The sequence below is a fragment of the Carya illinoinensis genome, chromosome 2 (assembly GCF_018687715.1).
Source record: "Carya illinoinensis cultivar Pawnee chromosome 2, C.illinoinensisPawnee_v1, whole genome shotgun sequence".
Lineage (NCBI taxonomy): Eukaryota > Viridiplantae > Streptophyta > Magnoliopsida > Fagales > Juglandaceae > Carya > Carya illinoinensis.
Genome location: NC_056753.1, coordinates 29,791,479 through 29,808,066, shown reverse-complemented (window position 1 = coordinate 29,808,066; position 16,588 = coordinate 29,791,479). Strand labels below are relative to the sequence as shown.

The window sequence follows — 16,588 nt, the reverse complement described above, 5'->3', positions numbered from 1 at the left end:
GTGTGAGCGAGAAGGTCATCCGATCGTAATATTGAGGCCAAAATATGTTACGGTATTACATCTAAATCAATCTTCAATTTCTATATGATTGATACTTATAAGAAGTCATTGCGAACACCTTTTACATTTTCATCATAACATAATTTGATTATTTAAAAAAAAAAATCTGAAATTAGACATCAACAGTATGTACTTTACTTTAGCTAAATCCTCGAGAGCTTTCAATTAGACTGAAATATCCGCCGCTTTGTCTCTTTCTCTCAGATGCACACGGAGCCACTCGCGTCTATAAAGCGACGACAGTCATCTCCTCCCTCTGAAACTCCCTTCACCCACGCACCCTTTCACACGCATAGACAGTCACGGAGTCACAGAGACGCTGTCATGGACAAGGCCGTTCAGGATCCATGGCGACCCAACCTGCTCCATTCCTCGTTGCTACCGCCACCAGAGACCCCTCGGGAGCCCATGGAGTTTCTCTCCCGGTCCTGGAGCATCTCGGCGCTGGAGGTCTCAAAGGTTCTGGCCCCACCACAAATGGTGGCATTGTCGAAGACCTCTAGTGGTGTTGGTGCTGGTGTTAATGGCGAAACTATACTGGAGGACTTGGCCGGGGAGTTGGAGGAGAGTGCTACCGTCTCCGGGAACCCCTTTTCTTTTGCTTCTTCTGAGACCTCTCAGATGGTCATGGACAGGATTATGTCTCAGTCGGTGAGTGTTTGCGGAGACTGGAAAACCAACACCGAGCGTGTGTGGACAACTTAAAGAAATTTTTTGGGTTGTTGGGGCTGATCGAAACTTTTGTTTTAGCTTGGTCTTTTATTTTTTTACTTTTTTGTTCTCTCTCTTATAGATTATATCTTATTCCAGCTTCTCTTCTTTTGACTGGTCTCTTATTTTGTTTTCTCTGCCGTTGTTTTATCCTGGTGTTTGTTTCTGAATTTGGCTAATGTCCTAAACTTGTGCGTAGTTCATAGTTGCCCATTCCTGCCTTTCTCGTTATTTAATTTCTGTTGCTCTCTTGTCTACATTAGACTTCTGCTATATACCGAATTATATGTTTTACAACCCCAACAGAGCTTTCATAGATTTATGTTCTGCCTCTGACCCTTTATTTGAGTTAGAGTTTCTCATACGTTCTGTTATCAATTTGTGTATTGTTGGGTCCTTAATTCTGATCTCTCTTATCACTAATCTTATAGCACACGCCCACATTTGAAATTCAACGATTCCTCTCACCTTCTCAATCATTCTCATGCAATTACCGCTAATCCAAATACACAATCTGATCTTCCTTTCTCTGTTTGCAGCAGGAAATATCACCACGCACCTCAGGCAGGCTCTCACATAGCAGTGGCCCTCTCAACGGCTCCTTAACCGACAGCCCACCTGTCTCCCCCTCGGAAATGGACGACGTAAAGGTCTCTTTCTTACTCTGTCGCCGGCGAAAACCGGATACGGTCACCGGAAACTAGTAAAACATAAACCACACTCCCAGAGAGACAGGCATACGGGTCGATAGTACTTGTTTCACTTTTGTTTTCGTCGTTTTCGATACAAAGCACGAATACTACTTCTTTTTCATTTTTTACTTTTTTGTTACAGAATTGACCACTCTCAGAGCGAGCTTAGTCCAGGCTTTCTCTGTAACCAACGTCAGAATTTCTCAGAGCGACCAAATTCTGATTCTCTAGAACTTGAAGCAATTCAATCTTAATATAAACGTTCTTGTCATTTGTAAAATTGCAAAACACTCGTTCAAATCAATGAAATATTAAAAATTGCATCGCATATGAACTAAAGGAAAAATGTTAAATATTTGTGGTATTTTGTTTTATTAACGTTTATGAGGTGAGTTGTACATAGACACGCATGATGCCAATTAGTAGTGACCCACACGACACGCACTTCATCTCGCGAATTCTTCTGAATCTCTGATGCAGGTTTGCCGCTCAAACAATCCTTCCAACACCCAATACCGAACCGCCACCACTCCTGGCGGTGCTGGTGGAGCTGGTGGCGGAGGGAAGACCGTGGGGAGGTGGCTGAAGGACAGGAAGGAGAAGAAAAAGGAAGAGACCAGGGCCTACAATGCCCAGGTTCATGCTGCTGTTTCGGTGGCTGGGGTGGCTGCTGCTATGGCTGCTATAGCTGCTGCCACCGCAGCATCCTCAGGGGCAGGGAAGGACGATCAGTTGGCAAAGACGGACATGGCAGTGGCGTCGGCTGCTACGTTGGTTGCCGCCCAATGCGTCGAGGCAGCGGAGGCCATGGGAGCCGAGCGTGAGCACCTTGCTTCGGTGGTAAGCTCCGCCGTGAACGTCAGGTCGCCTGGGGATATAATGACATTAACCGCCGCGGCCGCAACAGGTAAATTTATTCTAAAATCATCTGGGGGCATTGGTGGAATGTGTAATTTTGATATTTACTGACTTAACCGTCCCTCAGCTTTACGTGGGGCGGCCACACTGAAAGCAAGGGCATTGAAGGAAGTTTGGAATATAGCAGCTGTTATACCGGTGGACAAGGGAATTGGAGCTGGGGGTAACGGTAACAATGGTAGCAACGGTAATTCCAATAGTAGCTTCAGTGGTGAGCTTGTTCCTGAAGAAAATTTTCTGGGAATCTGCAGTAGAGAATTACTTGCTCGAGGGGGTGAGCTGCTCAAGCGCACCCGCAAAGGTAAAAAGTTCTCGTCGACTCTCTACCGATAAATATCATAAATTTGATTTTCCAGTATTTTTGTTCATATGGAAACGTCTTGATTCTTATGCAATGCGAAAATGAGTCAGTTACGGAAAGAGAATTTGATTGCGCCATTGTTGTAATGAACGCAGGTGATCTTCACGGGAAAATTGTGTCTGTTTACATTAACAAAATGAATCAGGTAGCCTTTCTGTGCCAGGAACTGTTTGATTTTCCTCAGAAATTGGAATTCAAGTATCAATTGGACTTTTTGGTCAATATGGGTGATGGGTAAAAGTTAAGTAAACTGAGCATGATGAAATAAATGAAGATCTACTTTCTTTTTTGTCTTTGCTTTGGAATCTTTTTCATCCTTGAGTCCTCTTTTTGTGCAGGTTATGCTGAAGATGAAGAGCAGGCATATTGCTGGGACCATCACAAAGAAGAAAAAGAGTAAGTAATTGCTTTTGTCTTTCTCTAATAATTTGAACAGAATTGGAGGTGGGTCTTCTCGTATATGATGGGGATTTGTGAAAGCAATTGGCACTAAAGGGGATAAAGATCAAAAGGCTGCTTCTTTAAACACCTTGTCCTTTTGAATTTACAGATGTGGTGTTGGAAGTGATTAAAGATATGCCAGCATGGCCCGGCCGCCACTTGCTGGAAGGTGGTGAGCACCGCCGATACTTTGGATTGAAGACATTGTTGCGCGGTGTGGTTGAATTTGAGTGCAGGAATCAGAGAGAATATGATATCTGGACTCAAGGAGTCTCAAGGCTCCTTACCATTTCTGCTGAGAAGAATAACAGGCATAGGGTGTGAAGAAATGTGCAATTTACATGAAGGAGAAATTCCGGGGAAATGGCCAAAAGTGGAGACTCTTGGTTTTTTGGTTTTGGCTCCCTCTGAACATAATAGGGTATTTTGCAGTTTGGTGGGGTTGTTTCTTGGGTTCCCTATTGTAAAAAGGAGTGATTAAAAGTAAGTGGTTTATCCAAATATGGGTCACTTAGATATTAGTTAGATATTTGGGGGGGAATGTGGAGCTTTCCTTTTTGTTTCTGAATGGAAAAGTAGAGTGATTTAAACCGAAGTTAACACCATGTGGTCCGAGTCTGTCCGAGTCCTGTTCTTCTGTTCGTGAAAAGAAAAGGAGTATATTGGACTGTCGAAGTCCAGTCAAAAAGCCGAAGGAACGGATCTCATTTTGTGTAAAGCACATATTTAGCAGAGAAGACATGCTTTTATTTTATGAATGTGGGTTTGGTTGTCTCTACATTGTTTTTGGCACCCAGTTTAGTTGTCCGGACCCTGCTGTGTTATATTGTAAAAACTTTTGAGAATTTCTGGAGCAAAATTGTGTAGCCGTGTTTTAGTGAATTGTGTGAGAATGATAGTATGGGGTCGAAACCCAAAAATATGCTTTAAAAACTATTGAAATGTTTCTGTGAATACGTTGGAGTTCGTTGAAAAAGTACTTTGGGGTTAAAAACAAACCAAACGCATTTCTGCCGAAAGTTTATGTTCTGGTGGAAAATGATTGCGATCTAAATTAACATTTTTTTATTGGATTAAGAAACAAAACGCATAAATATTCAATTCAGTGAGAAGCAGAGAACGGCCAAATTGTCAGATAACCTGGCCAGCATCGTAAGGTAGCATCTTCGGTACTTTCTTGTCGGTTCGATGAACTATACGAGCACTGCTGTCATCCTTTCCTCGCTAGCGATGAATACTGCGTAATAAATTTTACAAATAATACTAATTATTATCTCCCTAATTTACATTTCTTTTAATTTTATTTTATCATTTTTCTTTCTTTAATTTGGAATGTCACCATGTTGTATTTAGTTATTAAATCAAATTTAACTCATTTTAATTTATTTCAAATTAATAATTGATGAGGTTTCTACAATTTAAGCTTTTTACAAAAAAAAATAAATTCATCTCATGTCACTTCATATATTTCTACTTAAAATGTTAAATCTATATCTCAAAGTAGAAAAATTAAGAACATCTCCAAAATATTTACAAAATACTGTTATTTATAACTTAATTTAACTATTCTCAACATCAGGCTAAATCCTGGAAAATATTGTTTGTAATAGACTCCTTGAAAAATATTTTTGCAACACTATTAGAAAAGTCCCTTATATTATTTATAAAATGGAAAAAATAATTCATGTATTTGTTGACAAATTGCTTTGAATTTCTTTTAAGGAGTATTTAGGATAATTATTTTGTCATGTAAAATAATATATAAAATATTATATCATTATTTAAATTATATAGAGAGAAATAAAGAAAAGCAATTGTGGAGTATATGAAAGCAAAACATATCTTGTTTCTCTTTCTACAGGTTGGATTTAAAGGGAAGTTGCTGTGAGTAATTGAGTACTCCAGAACAAAGATCACGTGTCTTTGATTCCCACCCCCCAGCATACAAAAAAGAAAAAAAGAAAAAAAAAAAACAAATACCCTTTCAATTGGATTTACATGCTTACTGTACTCCCTAACAGTAGTGAACAAAGGGCTCAAGGTTTCTGTGACGACTTTTGACGGAAAGACACGAGACTAGAGAGGAGAAACTGAAGACTTTTTAGTTGTCCACAATGCTGAATATGGTGAGGAGGCTAAGAAAGAGGTTGACAATATCTAGATAAAGGGAGACTGAAGCCCAGACATAATCATCGTAGCTGAAGCGCTTGATCAGATTATCCGTGTCATATACAATGTAACCACAGAATATGAGCGCTGCCAATCCACTATAGATTGCCACTGTCATTTTCTCCATAGGGAAGAATATCTGTTCATTCATAAAATTAGTCCCTTGATTAGTCCAAATCTATATGTGGAGAGAGAGAGAGAGAGAGAGAGAGAGAGAGAGAGAGAGAGTATCAAGTCCCCATGTACCTGAATGAGGCCAAAAGCTATAAGCACCAGGAGAGAAGCAAACAGAAAGGGTCCTAGAAAACTGAAATCACTACCTCTCTTCACTGCCCAGAATGTATAGAGGGTTAGGCTAACAACCACTACAGAAGTGAGAATAGCAGCCTCCAAGATAATCTTCCCTGTAGTCCACAGAAAACAAACATCAGTTCAAATCAGTTAAGAAAGAAACTAGCATCTGACGTTAACCTCGAATCGACCTTGCATCTTTCCTACACATGTAATTCCGTGCTCAAAATAACTACATCATGTATCATGATTATGTGAGTATCATAAACGTTTTGAGGATCCCTATGGAAACTCAATTCTCTAAGCAGTGGCAATCCAGTGATAATGAGTTCTGCAGTGGTACTACTTTGATTCATCTATGGCTCGCTATAAGGGCAAGCAATTTGGTCGATTCAGTTTAAAGAGTGTCCATCTTGTCATTAGTAAACAGCATATAGGCCTGAAATTTAGTCCCAACGCTTTCTTTCCTGACCAGATGTCTTATTCATGCGAACCAGTAGGCTTTGAGGGCATGTTCATAAAATTTGGTCAGGAAATTCCTTAATAAGCGTCTGTTTCACTATGTTTTTCAGCTGAAATCTGTGAAGAATCCAGATAACTATTTGAGCTCCCACCACGGATCGATTTAGGGTTTTCTTCTGTTGAATAAACCCCCCAAGTATGAAATGGGTTTGGGTTTGCAGCCACCCACCCCATTCTCACCAACTATCCACCCACCCACTCACCTCCAGAGGCTCTTCTGGTCAAGAGGAGTGGGTGTGTGTCCCCCCATTACTCTCCTATAAAAGGAAAGCTCTGCTAGTGTAATTAGTGCAGTGGGTGAAGAGAGAAAGAGTGACGTGAGAGAGAGAAATAGAATTTTATAGAGTGTTTTGTAAATCTCGTACAAATTCTATAAAAGAAACTTCAGTGGACGTAAGCAATTTGCTGAACCACTTTAAAATTGCCTTGTGTGATTTTTGGACAGTCTGGAGGCACAACAATTGGTATCAGAGCTCTGGTTCGAGCTGTCCGAAAATTCAAGTTGCTCAAAATCAATTTTTGACAACTCTAGGGTGTTCTCGCGTTGAGACGAATCCGTTGCGGCAAACGGAATCGAAAACGGAGGTCGGAGTATCCCACACGCGCCCCTAGAAGGTCAGGGCGTGTATTTGCTGTCATCCACGCGCCCCCACGCGCATCGGAGGTTGAAGACAACTGAGCCACACGCGCCCCCACGCGCCCTACAGAGGTTCAGCGCGTGTAATACACGAGCCTCACTCTCCCCACGCGCACACAGTGCTGTAGCGCGTGTAATCCACGCACCCACTCGCACTGTGCAGCGTGTGCGTCCCACGCGCCAGACAGATCACAACCGTCCGTTTTCTAGATCCATTTTTGGCTTGATCTAAGCCATTCGGAATCCGATTTCAGCAATCAAATAGTGATTTCCTACTATTTGGATCGTTCCGGACTCATCTGTACGGTTGGAATTTTCAAATTTTGAGTCTAAATTTTCAAAATTCAAATGGAAGGATCTGAAAGAAACAGGAGCTCTGAACATGCCAGTAGCTCAGGACGTCGGTCCACTGTGTCAAATGCCAAGTTTGAAGTTGAAAAGTTCGATGGAACAAGCAACTTTGACATGTGGCAGTGTGAAGTCATGGATGTGTTGATTCAACAAGAGTTGGATATTGCGTTGGGAGGAAAGCCAGATGATATGACTGATCAGGGTTGGAAGAAGCTTAATACTCAAGCTTGTAGTACAATCCGATTATGCTTTACCAAAGAACAAAAGTATTTTGTCATGAGAGAGACAGATGCTAGGGTACTTTGGCAGAAATTGGAGGATAAGTTCATGAAGAAGAGCATTGAGAGCCGTTTGCACTTGAAGAAGAAGCTCTTCAGATTCCAATTTCGTGAAGGTATTTCAATGTCTGAACATATGAATAATTATAATCAAATTCTTGCTGATTTGTTAAATTTGGATGTTAAAATCAAAGATGAAGATAAGGCTTTACTACTGTTAATTTCCTTGCCTGATACATATGAGCATTTAATTACTACTCTATTGTATGAGAAGAAAAAGATTAGTTTTGAAGATGTATCTAGCTCTTTAATTAGCAATGAGTATCGGAGAAAGGACGGTGCTACTCTGCCGCCCAGAGTGCACCGCTCCATTTGACCGCACGGTCAAAATTTTTTTTTTTGTTTCATTTTTCGTTTCAGATTTTTTTAATATATTTAAACATTTTTAAAAAATATAAAAAAAATATCAGTACACTTAAAATCACTTTCTTAATCATTAAGTAAAAAAAAATTAAATGAAAAATTTTTGTGACCAGCGGTCACTTTGAGGGGGCACGGGGAGGCGGCATACAAGCATTTTCCATCGGAGAAAAGATAAATAGGTATAACAAGATACATCAAGTGAAGCGCTAACAGCAAGAGGGAGACACAAGTCAAGGTATCCCGGAAGGAGGAAAGGTTTTCATTCGAAAACCCAGGCCACATCACGTGGTTCATCAGTCGGCAGAAAACTCTCCAGAGACGAGTGTTCCTTTTGTCACAACAAAGGACACTAGAGGAAGGATTGTCCCAACCGGAAGGGACAACAGCAGAATCAACCCACCACAGCCAATGTCATGGACAGAGATGACGAGTCAGATTTTGCCTTGGCAAGTTCATCATCCATTTGTCGTTCCGATGAATGGATTATGGATTATGGATTTCGGATGCACCTATCATATGTGTCCCAATCGGGACTGGTTTACTGACTTCACAAAAATTGATGGTGGAGCAGTACTTATGGGCAATGATAGTGCCTATAAGACTCAGGGAATAGGTAGCATTCGGTTAAAGCTGCATGATGGCAGCGTCAAGACTCTGACAGAAGTTTGGTACGTTCCAGACTTGTGAAAGAATCTCATCTCACTGGGATCTCTGGATTCAAAGGGATTCAGAATCGCCATTGAAAACGAAACTTTCAAAGTACTAATGGGAGTTTAGGTGGCAATGAAGGGTTTAAGGCGAGGAAACTTGTACTTCTTGCAAGGAAGTACTGTTGATGGAAGAGTTTCCACAGGCTGTGAGAAGCTAGATGAGACTGATGCCGACACCACCAGTCTTTGGCATATGCGTATGGGACACGCAGGAGAAAAAACTTTGCAAACACTGGTGAAGCAAGGCTTACTCAAAGGTGCCAAGACATGTAAACTGTCTTTCTGTGAGCACTGTGTATTGGGGAAGCAGAGGCGGATCAAGTTTGGAACTGCAGTACACAATACACAAGGAATTCTTGACTATGTACACTTCGATATTTGGGAACCTGCCCAAAATGCATCTTTGAGAGTTTGTAACTTTTGTTGATGATTATTCTCGTCGTGTGTGGATGTATACGATGAAGAATAAAGATGAAGTGCTGAAAATCTTCCTTGATTGGAAGAAAATGGTTGAGACTCAGACCGGCTGGAAGATCAAGCGGCTCAGATTTGATAATGGAGGTGGGTACACTTCAGACCCCTTCATGGAAGTATGCCGGAGAGAGGGAATTGTCAGACACTTCACGGTACGAGGTACACCGCAGCAGAACGGTGTGGTAGAACGAATGAATCGTACTTTATTAGAGAAAGTGCGATGTATGTTGCTAAATGCTGGATTCAGTAAACAATTTTGGACTGAAGCTGTGACATATTCCTGCCACCTCATCAACCGACTACCCGCAACTGCCAATGACGGAAAGACACCCATTGAAATGTGGAGAGGTAAACATGCTACTGATTATGATTTTTTACACATTTTTGGATGTCCTGCTTACTATCATGCTAAAGAAAGTAAGCTTGATCCTAGAGTCAAGAAAGCAAAATTCTTGGGCTTCAGTACTGGTGTAAAAGGGTATAGACTTTAGTGTGTAGAGTCCAAAAAGGTAATCATCAGTAGAGATGTTACATTCAACGAATCTGAGATGCTTAAGTCACATAAGCATAAAGATTCTAGTGAAGGCAGCAGTGATGGCGAAACATCAGATGATTCGCAAAGTGTGGAGTTTATTACTTCAAAGAAGTTGGGAAAGCATGGACAAGATGAGGTTGATAATCCAGTCACAGTACCTCCAAGTCAACCTGAGTCAATAGCAACCAACAGACCGAGACGAGAGAAACGTGTACCGACACGTTATGCAGACTATGTGACATATGCATTACCAGCTGAAGGGGGTGAGATCCCAACCACTTACAGAGAAGCCGTACAGTCCAGTGAACAGGTTGAATGGACAAAGGCGATGAATGAAGAGATGCAGTCTCTTCACCAGAACCAGACTTGGGAGCTTGTGCCGCTTCCGAAAGGAAATAAAACAATTGGTTGTAAGTGGATCTTCAATCAGAAAGATGATCAAGCTGCTAAAAATGGAGTGCGATACAAAGCTAGGTTGGTAGCCAAGGGCTACTCTCAGACAGAGGGAAGTGACTACAGTGAAGTATTCTCTCCTGTTGTGAAGCATTCATCCATTCGGATATTGTTAGCTTTGGTTGCACAATATGATCTTGAGTTAGCACAGCTTGATGTAAAGATAGCTTTCTTACATAGTGATCTGGAAGAGGAGATTTATCTGTCTCAACCAGAAGAATTCAAAGAAGCTGGCAAAGAGAATTGGGTATGCAGTCTGAAGAAGTCTCTATGGCTTGAATAGTCACCTCGGCAATGGTACAAGCGTTTCGACCGCTTTGTGTTAGATCTGAAATACACTCGTTGCCAATACGATCATTGTGTATATTTCAGAAAACTTGCGAATGGATCTTTCATTTATTTGCTTTTATATGTAGATGATATGTTAATTGCATGTAAAAGCAAGGGGGAGATAGATCGCTTAAAAACTCAGTTAAGTAATGAGTTTGAAATGAAAGATCTAGGAGAAGCACGAAGAATACTGAGGATGGAGATCATCAGAGATAGGATGAAAGGTACAGTTCACCTTACTCAGAAGCAGTATCTGAAGAGAATACTGCAACGATTCAACATCGACTCGAAGACGAAGCCGGTGAGTACTCCTATGGTCCCATATTTCAAACTCAGTGCATTGCAGTCTCCTAAAACCGATGAAGAGCGGGACTACATGAAGAATGTCCCATATGCAAGTGTTGTTGGAAGCTTAATGTATGTCATGGTGTGTACAAGACCTGATATCTCCCAGGCCGTTAGCTTGGTGAGTCGCTATATGCATAATCCTGGAAAGGTTCATTGGCATGCGGCTAAGTGGATTCTACGGCATATTGCTGGGACCGTAGATGTTGGTTTGAGGTTCGAGAAGAATGAAGATAGTCTAGCAACTGGATATGTTGACTCAGACTATGCAGGTGATCTTAACAAACGCCGATCGACAACTGGTTATGTGTTCACTATGGCTGGAGGACCAGTTAGTTGGCGATCAACTTTGCAGTCAACAATTGCACAATCATCAACTGAGGCTGAATACATGGCTGTAACAGAAGCCGTGAAAGAAGCTATTTGGTTACAGGGATTGGTAACAGATTTGGGCTTTAAACAGCAAGAGGTTACCGTTTACTGTGACAGTCAGAGTGCAATTCATTTGACCAAGAATCAAGTATATCACTTTCGAACAAAACATATAGATGTCCGATTTCACTTTGTACGTGAAATATTAGAAGAAGATGACATCAAACTTCAGAAGATTGGCACTGAAAATAATCCAACAGATATGTTGACGAAGGTCGTCACAGGGATCAAGTTCCAACACTGTTTGGACTTGATCAGTATTGAACACTGCTGAGCACCCTCGGGTGCATTGGAGCGCATTCAACAACGGAAGTCTCTCATGTCAAAGAATGAGGTGCATTCATTTGAAAAATGAATCAGTTTGTAAGCATCCTGGTATGGCACACTTGGGTGGAGGGGGTGATTGTTGAATAAACCCCCCAAGTATGAAATGAGTTTGGGTTTGCAGCCACTCACCCCATTCTCACTAACCATCCACCCACCCACTCACCTCCAGAGGCTCTTCTGGTCAAGAGGAGTGGGTGTGTATCCCCCATTACTCTCCTATAAAAGGAGAGCTCTGCTAGTGTAATTAGTGCAGTGGGTGAAGAGAGAAAGAGGGACGTGAGAGAGAGAAATAAAATTTTGTAGAGTGTTTTATAAATCTCATACAAATTCTATAAAAGAGGCTCCGGTGGACGTAAACAATTTACTGAACCATTTTAAAATTATCTTGTATGATTTTTAGAGAGTCCGGAGGCACAACATCTTCAACGGTAACTAAGGAACACAATCAAATCTCTCGAGAATTTCAAGGAAAACAAGGATTAAAGCTTTGTCGTTTACAACAAAATTTTTGGATTTGTGTTTTGTCCTCGATATATATCATCACATCTGTGAAATCTCACAGACGAACAAGAAAAATCTCTCCAACGGCAAGAATTTTTATCTGTCTTGAAAAACATTATACTGTGATTTTGTTTTGGTGTGCAATACAAAAATAGGCCTAGGTCTGTTTGGTTGATGGGAAATTATTGCAACTTTTTCCTGTTTCTCCAAAACGAACAGAGAATAACAGTTTCGTTCAAGATTCATACATCCAATTCGAAATCCTAGAAAAAATCTGAGTTGATTCCATTACAAAAAATTATTGCCACCCGAAGTAAATAATTAAATTCTTATCTATTTATCGCTTAAACTTTTACAGCAACTTTTTTTGGGAAGTGAAATTTTAGAACAAGTGACAACTAGTTATACGTTTTTCGTTCATTGCATGAAACAAAATAAAGAATTAGAGATACAAGAAAAAGGAAAAACAAATGAGAAGAAAATTGAATTAATGGAATCTCGACCAAAACCGTTCGCTGGGAAAAAAAAAAAAAAAAAACTGAAGGAAACGATTAACTCAAACCAATAAATATCGAGAGAGAGATAGAATGAGAGGAAAAGGAGATACCTTTGGTAAAAGCACAAGCAAGTCCCACGGTTAATGCAATCGAGATCGTGAACAGCATGAGAAGGAACATGTTCAGCGGGTGACGCTTGTGGAAACAATACAAGGGGCATAAAACTACATACAATAGAAAGCATTTCAAAGAAAACTTTCAAGAGTGCACCAATTTAAACCAACAAAGAATTTTATTGAAAAAGATCAGAGAATTGAGAAAGTTACGTATGAAAGGAAGAACGCAGATGACGATGTAGACGGCAAGGCCAGCGGAAGTGTGGGCGATGAAGTCGGGTATGGGGCGGAAGAAGACAACGACGGCGGCGACAACAGTGGTGAGAAGCATTTGCAAGCACAAGATAGCGTAGACTTTGCGGATGAAAGCCCAGCGGAGCTGGGGGCTCTCAAGCATCATGGGGTAGAGTTGGTCGGCGTTGTTCTTCCCCCAAGCAGACTCGATGTCACCTTTGTTCGTCATGTTTGTGATCACAAAATGGGAATTCCGGAGGATATGAAGCAAGATGGCCAGGTTCCGGGTTTTGTATGGGAGGAGAGGAAGTGCGGGAAGGGAGGGAAATGTATAGAAGATGGGCGGAGCGTTTGATCGTAACGTATTGGTTTTGGGGTTTAGAGGCGTGAGAAAGGAAACGCGGGAGTGCCACGTGCGCTTGGAGTAGCATGTGTGTATGTGTGTAATGAGTTGGAAGGTTGTATATATAATGGGCGTAGCGAGTTTCATGGCGCCTCTCTTCCATGGCTCTGCGTTTCTCCTTGATCAGCAGAGAGAGAGAGAGAGAGAGAGAGAGAGCCCTGTTTTTAGAGTTCGTTATGATTTTGAAATAAACGGCCATAATACGAGGGGTAAATGAATTATAGTATACAAGAACTTGGGCTATTAAGCCCAAACAAAACCAGCTTGTAGAATCAAAGCCCAGATACATGCACGATCCACTACTTATATTGGGCCACTCGAACCAACAGAGTTTTTGGGCCTCGGTTAACTTTCTGAAAATCACAATCCCAGTAACCAAAAAAAATCTTTGTGCCTCCTGAGCAGAGGCGCTAAATGCCACACAAAATTACTTATCCCAAAAGACATGAAAGTGTTTCAATAGCCGAGCACCTTCATCAGAGAGTCATGCCGCCTTCTTCTGATGCTGCTGCTTCTGCTACATCTACAAATGTTTTTGAAATTGGGAAGTACAGGACGGTGCTGCAAACAGTGGAAGCTGATATTTGCAGAGCAAAGTCAAAGCTTCCAATCCCACCACCGAAACCGCTGTTGGTAGGGATGCCATGTGAAGCTGGAGAATTCCCACTACTCGTCTTCCTCCATGGTTACTTTCTCTATAACTCTTTTTACTCTCAGCTTCTCCAACACATCGCTTCCCATGGATTCATCGTCGTCGCCCCTCAGGCTCGTCTCTCTCTCTCTCTCTCTCTCTCTCTCTCTCTCTCTCTCTCTCTCTCTCTCTCTCTCTCTCTCTCTCTCTCATTACCTGCTAGTTCGGTACAAATGGTTTGCAAATGAAGCAATTGGATTTGTTTCGCTTACAATTGAGGCAATCGGATTTGACGATGGCGACTCCTAATTCTAAGAACTGAACCAAAAATGGCACAGCATGCTCACATTCTTAAGAGCCTTCATCTTATCCATATGTCAAAATTAGTTTTTTTAAATTCGGTCTAAATATTTTATTTGTTTTTTATTTCTCTAAGATAATGTTTTAACTAGCCATTTGACTATATTTATGCAGAAAATAAAATAACAATCATAATATTTTTTCACAAAAATTAAAAGGAATTCTCTAAAAATATTTTTTTAGTAACTTTTAAAATCTACTTATCTATCTCCACAAATTTCAGTGCAAACAAATGTATTTTTGCAACTTCTCGTGTATTTTTATATACTTTTACAAAATTATTTTTTACACAAAATCAAACTATCCTATCTTATTTAATTTTGTATAATTATTATAATTTTTAAAATTTATACATAAAATATAATAAATAATTTAAAATTTATATTATAATAATATTTAATTAATCTTTTGATAAAATATTTTATCTCATCTCATTTCAACTTATAACCAAACGAGTAATGCTAATTAAGCCTCAAAAGTTTTTCTTTATCCAAATATAAGATGAAAGATTTCTTATCCTATCTCTTTGATTGCCTTAAAATAATATTCCGGATGTTCATATTCATAGTAGTGGCTTCCGCCCCTTTGTTGGGCACTTGCAAAACCTGTGAGTATGGAGCTTTCATTTTCCCTACAGGAATAAATTATTAAGCTCCATGATATTTATGTCATGGCGTGTTTTTGATTGGTCATGACTCATGATCGAATTTCAAATGCCTGGACTCTCCATATTTCGGAGCTACACACTCTGTTTTCTTCCCCTTTACCTTGAAATCCATGTTGCGGATGATTCTCCTTTATTTACCTGCTAGAAACGTTACATTGTCATATATCACATGATGCACCCTCTCTCTCTCTTTCCTATAAGGTCTTTTTCTACTTGGAGGCGAATATTTTTTAAAGCATGAAGCACCTTGAATTTCAAGAGGCCTCCTCTTTTTTTTTTTTTTTTTTTTACTCTAATGAATGTGTGAGATACGGATATGCAGTTGAAGCATTTGAATCATACATATCTCATGTTCCTAAAAAAAATTTCTTTGCTATTCAATAGTTGTACACCGTGGCTGGAGCAGATGCAACAGGTGACATCAAATCCACAGCAGCAACAGCAAAATGGTTATCGGAAGGACTCCAAAACGTGCTTCCGCCAAATGTTCGACCAAATTTAAGAAAGCTAGGACTTGCTGGCCATAGCCGTGGAGGCAAGGCCGCTTTTGCACTTGCCCTTGAAAAAGCAGAGACTTGTCTGAACTTCTCTGCCTTGATAGGCATCGACCCAGTTGATGGAATGGACAAAGGGAAGCAAACCCATCCACCAGTACTCACCTATGTTCCTCGTTCATTCGAGCTCGATATGGCTGTGATGGTTATCGGTACGGGCTTGGGTGAAATGAAAAAGAATCCTCTATTGCCTGCTTGTGCTCCCAAGGGTGTTAATCATGAGGACTTCTTTAATGAGTGTCGAGCACCGGCTTGTTATTTTGTTGCCAAGGACTATGGTCACCTTGACATGCTGGATGATGACACCCCCGGTATTAGAGGGAAAGTTTCGTACTGTTTGTGTAAGAATGGGGAGTCTAGGGAACCCATGAGGAGGTTTGTTGCAGGAAATGTGGTTGCATTCATGAAAGCTTATCTGCTGGATGATAATAGTGACTTGATGGCTATAAGAGAGAGGCCTGAGACTGCACCGGTGGAGCTCAGAAATATTGAATTTCTTGGGTCGAATTTAAAGGGAAATGAGAAGTGTCCGGGGCCATTCTTAGAGGAAAATGGGGCTGCGCGCCTCTGACATTCCTGGGGCTGAGATTGAGTAGCTTGGTTTGGTGCCATGGGAGTTGTAGTTTCGCTGGAATGCTCCAGATCAATCGGTATGTGTTTTTTCATACCAGTTAAAAGATCTAGTCGGTTTGTTGGATAATGGACAAATTGTTTTTGGTAAAATCCTAGCACGTATCTAGATGTTGAAAAGTTGTCTCAATTCAACAGTTGAATGAATGCAAAATTATACTTTACATTGAGAATTAGTGAAGCTTCCAGGGTCGAGAATACAACAGATCAGAAGGTGATCTTATGAAAAGAATTTGATGATAGATCTTATTAGCAAATTTCAATCAATTAAACTTGCAACAAATCATGTAAAGCTGATCTTGTATATATATATCCAACTCCAGGAAACACAGAATCGAGCAAATCCAAGCACAGCAATATGCTGGCTACAATATTTGCCCCGGTAGGAGTAAACCAAAATGCTCCTCAGTTCGTAGAGATAATAAAGCAAGGAGTCGGTAATTGAAAACAAACAAACATATAAATAATTTATCTCCTTCTTAACAATTTCTGCACAAGCCATCATGGAAATGAACACAATCATGCCGGCCTGCCT

General features: G+C 40.6%; 3 protein-coding genes across 4 annotated transcripts; 2 read left to right on the top strand and 1 right to left on the bottom strand.

The window, feature by feature from the left end:
• The first annotated feature begins 220 nt into the window (after nt 1-220).
• LOC122300772 (VAN3-binding protein-like) lies at nt 221-4,065 on the top strand. 2 transcript variants are annotated; one of them, XM_043111651.1, is made up of 7 exons: nt 221-711; nt 1,314-1,421; nt 1,944-2,370; nt 2,449-2,682; nt 2,838-2,887; nt 3,081-3,138; nt 3,293-4,065. In XM_043111651.1, the coding sequence occupies exons 1-7, from the start codon at nt 265-267 to the stop codon at nt 3,505-3,507; spliced, it is 1,539 nt and encodes a 512-aa protein (XP_042967585.1). In that variant the 5' UTR covers nt 221-264; the 3' UTR covers nt 3,508-4,065. The 2 variants fall into 2 exon arrangements, with proteins under 2 accessions (XP_042967585.1, XP_042967584.1); XM_043111650.1 differs by having other exon boundaries at nt 223-711; nt 1,311-1,421.
• Nucleotides 4,066-4,984: 919 nt separating this feature from the next.
• LOC122300770 (protein LIFEGUARD 4-like) lies at nt 4,985-13,534 on the bottom strand. Its single transcript, XM_043111649.1, has 4 exons — nt 12,785-13,534; nt 12,569-12,682; nt 5,599-5,756; nt 4,985-5,491 (listed from the first exon to the last, which is right to left on the bottom strand). Exons 1-4 carry the CDS (start codon nt 13,296-13,298, stop codon nt 5,285-5,287), a joined length of 993 nt encoding a protein of 330 aa, XP_042967583.1. The 5' UTR covers nt 13,299-13,534; the 3' UTR covers nt 4,985-5,284.
• Nucleotides 13,535-13,611: 77 nt separating this feature from the next.
• LOC122300769 (chlorophyllase-2) lies at nt 13,612-16,229 on the top strand. Its single transcript, XM_043111648.1, has 2 exons — nt 13,612-13,976; nt 15,254-16,229. The coding sequence occupies exons 1-2, from the start codon at nt 13,626-13,628 to the stop codon at nt 15,992-15,994; spliced, it is 1,092 nt and encodes a 363-aa protein (XP_042967582.1). The 5' UTR covers nt 13,612-13,625; the 3' UTR covers nt 15,995-16,229.
• Nucleotides 16,230-16,588: the final 359 nt, after the last annotated feature.

Coding starts and splice junctions, on each gene's coding strand:
- LOC122300769 (XM_043111648.1), top strand. CDS start 13,626: ATGCCACACAAAATTACTTATCCCAAAAGACATGAAAGTGTTTCAATA. Junction 13,977..15,253: donor TCATCGTCGTCGCCCCTCAG/GCTCGTCTCTCT, acceptor GCTATTCAATAG/TTGTACACCGTGGCTGGAGC.
- LOC122300770 (XM_043111649.1), bottom strand. CDS start 13,298: ATGAAACTCGCTACGCCCATTATATATACAACCTTCCAACTCATTACA. Junction 12,683..12,784: donor CTGCGTTCTTCCTTTCATAC/GTAACTTTCTCA, acceptor TATTGTATGTAG/TTTTATGCCCCTTGTATTGT. Junction 5,757..12,568: donor TGCTTGTGCTTTTACCAAAG/GTATCTCCTTTT, acceptor TGTGGACTACAG/GGAAGATTATCTTGGAGGCT.
- LOC122300772 (XM_043111650.1), top strand. CDS start 265: ATGCACACGGAGCCACTCGCGTCTATAAAGCGACGACAGTCATCTCCT. Junction 712..1,310: donor ACAGGATTATGTCTCAGTCG/GTGAGTGTTTGC, acceptor CTCTGTTTGCAG/CAGGAAATATCACCACGCAC. Junction 2,371..2,448: donor AACCGCCGCGGCCGCAACAG/GTAAATTTATTC, acceptor ACCGTCCCTCAG/CTTTACGTGGGGCGGCCACA.